This window comes from Amblyraja radiata, chromosome 9 (assembly GCF_010909765.2).
Source record: "Amblyraja radiata isolate CabotCenter1 chromosome 9, sAmbRad1.1.pri, whole genome shotgun sequence".
NCBI lineage: Eukaryota > Metazoa > Chordata > Chondrichthyes > Rajiformes > Rajidae > Amblyraja > Amblyraja radiata.
This window is the reverse complement of record NC_045964.1, coordinates 28367308-28379489: the sequence shown is the minus strand read 5'-3', so window position 1 is coordinate 28379489 and position 12182 is coordinate 28367308. Positions and strand designations below refer to the sequence as shown.

General features: G+C 36.9%; 1 protein-coding gene across 3 annotated transcripts in view; it reads left to right on the top strand.

The window, feature by feature from the left end:
• The window catches only part of cdin1 (CDAN1 interacting nuclease 1), a 175811-nt gene extending 165173 nt beyond the window's left edge, over positions 1–10638 (top strand). For all 3 annotated transcript variants that reach the window (XM_033026960.1, XM_033026959.1, XM_033026961.1), the window contains one exon: positions 7883–10638. In XM_033026960.1, the coding sequence (XP_032882851.1) occupies positions 7883–8036 (154 nt within the window). In that variant the 3' untranslated portion in view covers positions 8037–10638. The remainder of the gene's footprint in view (positions 1–7882) is intronic.
• The last annotated feature ends 1544 nt before the right edge of the window (positions 10639–12182 follow it).

Sequence of the window (12182 nt, the reverse complement as noted above, 5' to 3'; positions counted from 1 at the left end):
TTTCTGTTGAGAAGGCACACCTTTCTATTTCTCTTAAGTATGTTTTGATTGATTTTTTTTCTCTCTTTTTTCTTGTAAAGGGCACATTTGACTTGGGTGGTATTTCAATGCCATTTTTCTTGTGTTGACGTTATTGTAATTAGTGATTCTGTGTGTAACCACACAATTGTTTTGCTTTGAAATCTTACTAATGATGATAAAGGCCATTGAAAACTCGGTCATTAAATAAAAAGCTACAAAAAGGAATGTTAAGGCATAATGCAGGTGCATGTATGATGTATCTATTCAGTACAACACGGTGTTAATCAGGGAGAGAGAGATGTGGCTTGCTAGTACATAGAGGCATTCAAGATTTTTTTACAGAACTGTAAACTTGAGAATTATTTGGTGAGGAGATGGATTTTTTGGCTTTAGCATGGAGAGTGTTTTAAGGACATTCTCTGGTATTAAGGGACATGAATATCTGGCAGTGTTGTAGTTCTAGAGGAAATTTTGACAGTCATGGTGGTGATGGAAATGTTTTTCACATATCTGCGACTTTGAGAAAAAAAGCTTGTGGTCTACCGAGGGAAATGTGTAATGCTGTGGAAGTGCTGTTTCACTGAATGTGTTGTACCTGTGTGATAGGCACAATTCTTCAACAGTTTGTACAGTGAGTTCCTGATCTCAACCACATTATTGGATAGCTAAGTGATTCAGGCTGGGTGAAAAAATATGGTGGTCCATTCATGCTTGCTAGCTAGCTAATTATAGAGGTTAAATGATGAAATAAGTTTTCCAATCTAATCTTTCTGCCGAAGAATACCAGGCAACTTAATGAACACTGTGGAGAAAATAAATAATATCAATGTTTTTTATTCAAAGTGCGGCACGCTTATAAAATAGATTCCTTAGTATTTCTGTTCAAGATCACAACACAGTTGGCTAAATCATGCTGCTTGTTTAATATCATTGTGTTAAATTGATTCTTAGTGCTTTGTTTACTCACCGGAGAAAGAAATCTAACTTTGGTTTGTTTAAAGACAGTTCCCTTTTGAAGTAGCTTAGAAAGTGATTGTGTTTCATTTTATTTCTTGTTCTCGTAACCTGCTCGTGTAGGATGTGGCTTGTCGGTGCTTTTGTGTGTCAATTCCCAGATTGGAACAAGCCATATACAGACCTTCCATCTTTAAAGCATACTGGATCCATGTGAAGACTCCACAAATTATGAACAGACCAAACAAAATTCCATCTTGATTGCACTTCAGCATGTAAATTGACCAGACGCTCGCCATTTGAAAGAGGGCATAAATAACGCTACTGAAAAGTTCATAGAGTGTGCCACAGATGTAAACGTTTGAGACGCTGTTACATCTTTTATGAAATAATGTTTTATTTCATAACTTACCTACTGATATCAGTAGAGTTGTGCTCAATTTTTTTTAAGGACATTTCATTTCTTAGATAGGTAATTTTCAAACTCGCTTTTGTTGATAATAACATCAACAAAAATATGTATTATTGAGTGCTCAGGATATGGGTTTATTGAAGCAAAATAGTGCACAACTCATCTCATTTGACAAATTTTATTTGGCTAAATTTACCACCTATTTTCTTTCTATTACATGCTTAAAGATTTGTCTGCAAATTTGCATTGTATTCTGGCAGTGAACTCAGTTCAGTAAGTGATTGAAAAGTACTTATCTGAAAACCCTCCAATTGCTGCAGATTAACTTATTCCTGAAAAACTTGACACAAATTTACCCACTTTCTCCAAAATGCTCACTCCATTGTCAGTTGGTTTTGGTCTTGCATTCCCAATTTGGGCCCTTGCAAACACTGGAGAGCTTGGCAGTCTACTACTAGTCCTAGTTCTTTGAAATTACCTGCCAATGTTTATCAGACTGCTTCACCGCTCTTTTTATTCTGTCATCCCAAAGGGAACTTGCAAGTTTCTGTTGAAAGGTCACCGCAAATGCTGCCTGACTTGCTGAGTATTTACAGCATGCTATGTTTTATTTAAGGTCTGTGGTAGGATAAAACATAAGTAAAAGTTGAAGGGTGTGGTTCAAAAGATCATGTGATAAGAGTAGAATTTGGCCATTTGGCCCCAAGTTTACTGCGCCATTCAATCATGGCTGATCTATTTCTCCCTCCTAACCCCATTCACCTGCCTTCTTCCCAGAGATGGTTATGGTGCAACAAGGCATGAAAGATGTGTCTAGAGATGTAAAGGACAATAGAGTGTAAATGAAATTACTTAACACAAGTGTTGATTCCAGAAGGCTATTACATGCCTAGTCAAAGGTTAAGGTGCTGCTTGCCAAGCATATATTGCACTTTATTGGAGCAGTACAGGTGCCCAAGAACAGAGGCAGAATTCAAGTAAAAGGACTAGAAGCTCAAGGTCTTATATGCGCACTGAATGAATTTGCAAAATGATTATCTAATCAGTATTTGGTTTGCTGAACATGAACATATTATCACCAGAATGCCTAGTGGAAAGGGCAGGATCGATGGAATTGAAGGTAGCATCATGCTGAAGTGTTCAAGGATAATCCTTTGAATGGGGTGGCTGGTGGGAAAGAAGATGAGGTGCTTCATTTCATGTGTATTTACCTCTTTGACCAGACTGCCATGTGAAAATGAATCCAATGCTCTCGTTGATTCCTTTGTTAACTTAAAAATTTAAGTGCATAGCAATCCCTTAAAAAATCCATGCCAATTATCACAGTTTGATCATAGTATAAGACGCTGACGATGTTGGAAACTTGAGCAAAAAAATCAAAGTGCTGGAGGAATTGGGCAGGTTGGGGGGTGGTGGGGGGAATTGTCGATGTTTCGGGCCATAAGAGCAGAATTAGGCCATTCGGCCCATTGCGTCATTCTATCCCCCCTCAACCCCATTCTCCTGCCTTCCTGTAACCCTTGACACCCTTACTAATCAGGAATCTGTCAATCTCCGCCTTAAAATATCCAATGTCATGGCCTCCACAACGGTTTGTGGCAATGAATTCTACAGATTCACCACCCTCTGAGTAAAGAAATTCCTCCTTATCTCCTTTTTGAAGGTGAGTCCTTTTATTCTGAAGCTATTCCCTCTGGTCCTAGACTCTCCCACTGGTGCATCAGGTCTACTCATATATTTCTTAGTCAATTTCCAAGGATCCTAAACCCTTTAATATATCCTCTTTCACTACGTTTTGCATGGGTTGATACCATAATCTCAGTTCAGCAATATCAGCATCATTCCTTTTTCTGAACAAGATCACCAACTATTCATGAAGAACATCTGCTTCCACACACAGTTTTTGATTTGCATCCTTATCAATGTTTTATGATTCCTTGCTTTTTATGTACTTATAAAAGATCTTTGAAAATTTTTATTTTACTGGGTAATGGTATTTAACATTTCATATTTTCTCTTTGCTCTCTAAGCTTTCTCTAGTATTAGACTCACCTTCAGTCTTTGAGAATGAGTAGGAAGGAGCAGTAATGATGGCCTGGCCCAGGTTCACCAGGGATATATGAATAGAACAGATATAATGACTATCTGATGTATGGAAACACAGGAGGTGGTTATATTTTGTAATAAAATATTACAAAGAGTTTTGATGAAGTGCATCGGAAATGTTTATTTCCACTAGTTATGGGTCATCAATTTAGAGTCACTGTGAGAGTGACGTGAAAACCTAGAATACATTTCTTTACCTAAAAAAATTGTCATTAAGAGTGAAAAGGTAGAGAAAGTAAAGACGAAAGCAATTGACAGTCGGGGGTTTGAGGAGGGGTAAGTGAGTTATGGATAGTGGAGAGCAGGGCAGTGGAATTATTTTTGACTTGCACTGGTGAAATGCGAGCCCCAAAAAAACCAAGCTGAATGACTTCCTTTTCTCACTTTTCTTTCCAGTGAATGTGAACTGCTGTTTATTTGGATGCCGACAAGCTCAGGCTGTTGCAATTTTGGGCAAGCAATATTGAAAGAAGTACTAAATTGCAGCAATCAGAGATATGTCTTTCCACAATACTGACATTAAACCAAAATGATATTTTCTGTTAATTTTAATTCACAACAATTTTTATATGACACACATTAAACTCCAATTGTTTGCACTGTGATGAAACCTCAATCAGCTTGAAATGTTACTGTGAATACAAAGCAGATTTTGTACACCAAACGCTGAATAATGATTGTTCAGATTATAGAGTTAATAGAATAAATACTTTAAGTTATGTGGAAGCCTATGATGCATAGTTTTACTCAGCACCAACCACACCCAGACCAAGTAAACAACTTGCCACAATTGAGTCAAATATAGTCAGCTAAAATTAATTCAGCAATGAGTGTACACAAAGTTTTTTATCATTAACCATTTTTTAATTGAAATCAATAGTTTAAAAATTCCAAAAGACACAAACAAAAAATGCAATTGAAGCACAAAAATCTAAACTAAAATATGGACAGTGTTGCACTCTACATGGCAATGCAGTCATTATAAGAAATTGACTTGCATGTTCATCATGATTCAATACCTGAGGCAAGATATGGACAGCCAACAGTATTACTGAAAATATGATAAGGTAAGAAAACTACTGTAGTTAGCCTTGGATGAAATGGACGGCGATTATTCTGGTGCAGTTGTGGCAGCACTGATTAGGACCGCTGTACTAAGTTACAGAATTGTATTGAGAAAAATGTTCAATATGAATCGCAAGTCACAAAGTATAATTATTCTTTCAATACTTAACTATTTATTGCTATTTATACAAAAAGTTAACATTAAAATGTGTGGTTCTCATTTGCATTTCAGGTGTATATTTGCCAAGATCGTGAGTTTGTACAAAATTAATCTAAAAGGGATTTATCTGGAATATCTGTGCCACTGAAATGCAAATTATTTGAGATAGAGGTTAATTATTCGTTCTTGAGCAAAATTATGAGAGACATGAAATGAAGAATTGATGCAGCAAAACTTTTTGTACATTGAGTGATATTTCAAACCGAAATAGTGATCTCATAGTTCACATGCAATTTTTAAATGCTTAAGTTTAAATAGTCTTATATTTGACTGACAAAATCGTCTAGGACGTAAATCAAACAATCATTTCCAAAGAAGGCGTGTTCAAAAGTATTGTTTGGACATCAAACTATTTTAAAATGTGCTGCTGAAAATAAACTTTTAAACTGGTTGAGACTTGTTACGCAACTTTTTGAATTGCATTTTGGATTTTGATTACTTTTATTAGACTAAGATGTATTAAAAATGTTGCTCTGACATGGCATTATTTGGCATTTTTCTTTAATACTCAAATTTAAATTATCACTAATTTGACTATTAGCGATTTTGTACAGGCAGAATTCTTCTTCTCGTGTGGTAGATTGTGTCTAATGTGGCCAGCATTTATACGCACATGGTTCAATTGCTCTAAGCAGACGGCCCTTGAGATGGGTAACAATTACTATTGGACACATCATTAGGATGCTAATTCATGTTTACTTATTTGTATTTGGTTAATCTGTAGTAAATAATCACTGATACATGTTTTATACAAAATGTTATACCTGACATGCTTACTTTAAAACTTTCAAAGATGTAGTTATTGATTATTATTAATTGATACTTGACCCCTGACTTGCAAAATACTTAGATCATTAGTTGATCGTTCCAGCAATTATTTATAATCATGTTTCTTTGATATAAGCAGAACGGACTGGAACAATTTTTTTTTTAAATAAATTGCCTTGTGTCATTAATTGCACAATTGCACAACAATTGCATGAATAGATATTTTCGCTTCAGATTTGCTGTGTTATGCATTTTGCATTTGTTCAGTGCTGTATTTTTGCACTGGAAATTTTACACAATACTAGAAGACGGCTAGAAGTGTGAAGATTTCAACAGTAACATAGCATTTCTGTCTGATGACCTCTGATTAGCAAGGATGTTTTACTAATTTGACTGTTTGTAGTTGAGCATCAGAGAAAGAATTCACCAACTTGTTTGGTTGCTCATTGGTAAAACAACTCTGATTCCGAAGTACAGACCAAGTGGTGACATGTTCTGATTGATAGTGATTGCATCTTTATGAACTCTTGCTGAAGGTCCTAACTTCCTGATGGGTCAACTATTCCACAGGGCTACTTCCTGAGATTGCCTGGTGGGCTCAGCATATCCATTTAAAGGCTATGTCACAGTTCCGAGATTTAGAACATGTTTTTTAACCACCACTCTAGTCAGTTGGTCTTATGTACAGTAACAAAATTGCTAGTTGAGTACAACACTAAGAAGGATTGAAAATATTGAAATATTTTAATTTTTATATTTTCAAATATTTTTGTTTATTTCCATGCTTTTGGTCCCAAAATATATTTGTGGAGTGTGCAAAAGGTAAAACCCTTTCAATTTGGCAATAAGTCATGTCTCAGTACAGTTTCTTGCTGAAGTTCAAAGTAAATATGCAACCCATTAACTTTTATGTTATTTTCTTACTTCCCCCTTCACAATGAAGCTGCAACATTGTCGTACTAGTTTACTGTCTTCACAGAAATCCTTTGGTTATAATTGTGCCTTTTGGCACACTTTCCCAATAGTTGGGAAGTCACAGCCAGTCAGGCAGATTATTGTATCCTCGTGCAAGGAGCACAGAGAGACTTCATTTTCTTGGAATACTAGATGTGTTTGAGAGGGGAGAAAAAAATGTTTCCAGGAAATTCAGTGTTGACGAACATGCTATAGCACTACAAAAGGAAAATTCTAACGTTGCAAAATGACCCGGAAACTATCCAAATGGCAATATGACTTCAAAATAACACTGCTGGACCTATTATATTGGCCACTGTTACCTTGCACAGGATGAAACATTGGTGAGATTTAAATGTTTGTTGATCTTGGCAGAAATAGCTGAGGTTTTGAGTGTACTCTTTAATTACCCATTTTCATGGAAGATGATCTTGGGCACTTAATCTAACTCATCAGATTTAGTAGCTGCCAATAATGTTGATTAGTCTGAAACACCAAATGGTGGAGTTGTGCCATCTAGCATTCAAATTCTTGTCCCAGATAAGACCCTTGATTTTATTTTAAAGACAAGAGATAAAAGAGATGTATATCCTATTGCTTTAAGTCCATAAATACAACCTCTGCTTTGCAGATTACAGTCAGACCTGGCATGATATTATTGAATTTAAAAGCAGGCTCGAGGGGTTGGGTGACCTACTCCTGGTCCTAATCTGTACGTTCTTGTATCAACTGCCCAGATTGTAATCGCAGGTCCACAATCCTGCCAACTAGGAATCCTTTGTCCACTTGTCAGGAATCTAACTGCCTTAAAAATATCTAAAGACTTCACTTCTGCCACTCTTCAAGATATGAATTTAAAAACTCTGCCCTGAGAGAAAAAATCCAGGACAATGACTCCTGATTCTGGATTCTCCCTCAAAAGGAAATATCCTCTCCACATCCACCCTATCAAGGTCATTCAAGATATGCTGTAAAAAATGTCATTTTAATTCTTCTAAACCCCAGTGGACACGAGCCTAACCTGTTCTATATTCTTCATATGGCATCTTGCCCATTTTGGTTATCCATGGTCAACTTTCTCACAATGACTTTTTCTGTTTCTTATTAGCCAATCGTCTATTTATGCTGAGAAGTTGCCAAATAAATCATGAGCTTTTATTTTCTGCAGTAACATTTGATGCAGCCCCTTATCAATACCTCTTGGAAATCTCAGCACAGTACATGCTTTGTCATAGGACAGCAACTTGCATATGTATATTTTCACTTTGGCAAAGCTTTCACCTTCAACGTGTGGAAAATGTAAATAAAGCAGCCAGGGAAGTTCAATTAATACAGCCAGACTTTCTGAATGGAATTTAACATCTTTTACATCTAATTTTCAGATTTGGACCCGGATTAGTGATCTACTGGTGCGGATTTATTAAGGAGTTGGACTGTCATCGTGAACGTGGAATATTATTAAAAGATTGCTTCCCTGAAGACATTATAACCTTCCACCATACCAGAGCCAGCATTGACAGTGGAAAGAAGAGGTGAATCCGGAAGTAATTTTGCCTTCCTGCAGTGCTAACTACTGGCAACATCTCTCCTGAACTTTAGTTGAACTCCTGCTGCCCTGGGTCACCATAATACCTCTTTAGAAAAACACATTGTGTTTCTGCTTTACTTCAGCAACACACTTCTGTGAGCAGCCAAGAACTGCAGACACATACCTCCCATTATCGGCATCCCAGTCCGTGTCAAGACTTTATAGATAGTTTAATCTTTCTACATCCGAACTCTTTCCTCCACAGAGAAGAGAAAAATTCTGCCACTGCAAAAATAATTAATTGAAAGCTTTGTGCGAGGCAGACAAATGAAATCGTTTATTTTAAAGGTTTGTTTAATTAATTTTATAAAAGAAATGTTGCTCCATTTTATCTGTTCCACCGCGGGAGAAAATCTTAACTAGCATATGCTGTTCTGAAAAAGATTGCCAGAAAGACGGAAGAAAGTGTGTGTTCAAAGCCTCCTTGAAAATAGGCAATATCCCCTCCCACTCTTGGTCATCCCTGGTCTATGACCATTCGACATAGAGAAGGTGCACTCAGGATGATATTGAGGACCTTATGTCCATGTGTCAGGACCTCGAGGAGACCCTAAGTAGGTGGCAGAAGAAATATACCACCTCACAAACTACCTGCACATCCGCCTCCAGACAACATTTACCCTATCAGTAGAAGAATCTGCTAACAGCCACCACAGAGCCCACAAAGAGTGAAAGCGTCATCCTCAATCCCAAAGAATTGTAGAAGAATGGGAAAATTATGATATATTACATAACCTTAAAAAGGTTTAAAATTCTTTATCCTTATTCAAATTGGCTAATTAAAACCTCAGTTAAGATCAATTTTGGTTTCATGTCAAAGTGATAGATGATGAAAATGTGATTTGAATGGGTAATGTAAAAAATGAAGGAATGAAACTGCAAACAAGATACTTCAAGTGAATTTACCTGTTCAACGGCAGGAATGTAACTTAGGTTTTCAATTTGAGCAAACTTTAAACTATCTAAGGTGCATGACAATGAATATTTGAAAATCACGTTTTTTACATCAATTTTAGTTTCCTTATTCAGTAAAAGTTTTATTGAGCGATTGTTTGTGATAAGCATGTGCGTGTTAATTATTGATCCTCTATCCATTGGAAAAGCATGATTCCTAAAATTAAAGATTGCCTGAAGAAAGGTAATTACGATACTGGTCTCTGTGAGTTTGGCAAAATATTCTACTGTGATCCAGAGCAAAACACTTTCCACATTTTTGACCACAAAACTCAACAAGTGGAAGAAATTGGACACTGTACTTGCTTCATAGTATCAAACATTTACCATGGTAAAACCGCTATAGTGCACTGCTTGTAGTCATCTAGTTTAAAGAGACTTTGAGATAAACATCAAAAAATGCTCTGTGCTTTCTGATTTTAATTGGCTTTCTGATTTTAATTTATCCTGAAGTTACAACCTCTTGACTTTCTTGCCAGCTATTGATTGTAACTGTTCTATTGAACACTATGACTGCTTTTTATAGACAATGTGTTCTGTTAGATCTAAGTATCACATACTCGTGAGTTTGCTGTCTGCTATGCCTTTTTGCTGGTCTGTTTTATAAATAGAGCTAAGTGTAAGTCTTGTACACTGTAGTTAATACACTTAAATGTTTGGTACTAACCCAGACTTGTCCTTTGACAAATTATTACAATTTTATGCGCAAGTGATGTTTATGGAGAAACTGAGAGCTTACTAATGCACAAATGTAAAATTGCCCAACCTCAGAGAAGTGCATTCTGATTCCTTTGGAAAGACAAGTGTTGTACAATTATAAAAGAGCTCCTCGGAATGCCAGTGAAGTGCCTTTGCTCCAGAAAGCTGCATTCATATCATGTCAGTGTTTAGAGGATGTGTTGGGACTGCTAATGGAATAAAACCAAATGCACTGTTCTGTTTTGCATGGTGTGTTGACTTATCCACTCCAGAGAAATATGTAACAGAAACAAAAATGTGTGTCAATTTATTCAATAGATATGATCTTAGTGTGGATATTCCTTCTGAAACTTAGATCCATTGCATTGAGGGCTTGTATTAAATCTCCTCCAGCCCGTGGCTGCCCATTATGAAGGAATAAAGCTGCAAAAAAGTTGATTCAAAATTGCTACATTTTATCCTCTGTTTCTGTATAATTGTAATTTGCCTTTTTTTTTGCTAAAAATCACTTTTCTTCCACAATAAATAATTTTAATTTTGCTTGTGAATTTGCCTTGAAAGCATTTAACGCAAGTGGGTAACAAAAAGGCATCTATTATGTCTTTAAATGTTGGAATACTTCAAGCCTAGAATTCACAAAGATTTAACTCATTCAGGTTACAATTTTAAGCTTAAAGCTATGAGGATATGAACTTCAAATAAGAAACTATTCCTAATTCTGTAATCTTTTAAACCATAATTGTAAATTGTAGTGCATTATTACAAAACACTTTTTAAGAAAAAAGTTCAGTTTGGTCTCTGCCTTTCCTCTTATTGTTTAAATGTGGCTTCTATATAAACAGCAACTCGGGTCATCTGTTTCAGCAATTGATCATTAAACCTTACTTAACACTGTAATGAATCATCTCAATTTGTTTACTTTTTCTTAACTTGAGTCTGATTACTCCCATTCCCTTTTCTTCTGAAGGCCTTGATTATGGTTTCATAGAAGCCAGTGCCTTCCAGTACCAGACCCAAGTGTGTGCTATTCCTCTTTGAGCCTCAACAATCTATTGCAGTCAATTGTGCCACTGTTCTTGCCAAACCCAATCTTGACCTCACAGCAGGAGGTCGCTAGAACAGTGCCCATCAGTCAATACCAAGACTGATTGGTCTCTATCCATTGTTCCTTCCGAATGAGGAATGATCTATCACCAGGTAGTTCTCAGCCTACGCTGCTTATCAAATCTGGTTATAGCACAGAAAAATGCTATACACCCAGTGAGTGCCGACACCCTCTAATGCATCCCATTCAATTTTATTTGCAGCTCTTGTGAATATTTCCTGCATTTTTTTTCTCAACAGCCTATTCAGTTCCCTATTGAAAGTCCTGCTTGATTCTCTTCCCAGCATTCCTGCCACAGTGTATTCCTGATCCTATCCCCCCCCATGTAAAAAAGTTTTATGTTCCCATTCTCTATCTTATCGTTTCTCTTAATATCCTGAAAACTTTGATTAAATTAGTCCATAATCTTCTACATTTCTAGAGTTGTAACTGTAGTTTGTAGTATCAGTCCTTGCACTTTAGCCCTTGTCAGCAAGGCAACATTCCTATATGTCTGTATTGCACTCACTCCAGATCTGGTATATCCTTTGTAAGAGTGCTGCTCAAAACTGAACCCCATATTCTGGCAGTGGTCTAACCAGAGCTTTATTCAGCTGTAACTTAAAGTGCAAATTCTGGAAATTAAGTTTTAGACTGAAAAATTTAAAGTCTAGTATTGTGCATGAAGATGCCAGAATTTCATTGGCTATTTTAGTTATAGTCAATGCCCGTCGAAGATAGTTTCATGAGTTATGCTTGTAGAACTTGTAGATTTTAAAGGGGTGGAACAGTGGCACAGCAGTAGTGCTGCTGCCGTACAGAGACAGAGACCCGGGTTCGATCCTGACTACGGGTGCTGTCTATACGGAGTTTGTACGTTTTACCCATGACGGTGTGGATTTTCTCCAGGTGCTCCGGCTTTTTCCCACACTCCAAAGACGTACCGGTTTGTAGGTTAATTGGCTTTTGTACGAATTGTAAATTGTTAGTCTGTAGGATAGTGCTAGTGCACAGGGGTGATTGCTGGTCGGCGGGGGCTCGGTGGGCCGTAGGGCCAATTTCCGCGCTGTACCTCTAAACTAAACTAAATTTTCTCTCCACTCATGTTTTTAAAAGGGTGACCAAAACATAAGAATATCACAAAATAGGAGCAGAATTAGGCCACTGGGCCCTTCAAGCCTGCCCTGCCAATCAATGTGTCACGGCTGATCTATGCTGGCCTCAACTCCTGTACGGATACCCATAACCGTCAATTTCCCCATCTTTCCAGAAATAAATTTAGTACGTCTTTCCAATAAATATGCTTTAACATTCCTAGTGCATGAGTCAAGGTTGCCGTCACCATTAGTTTCAAGCT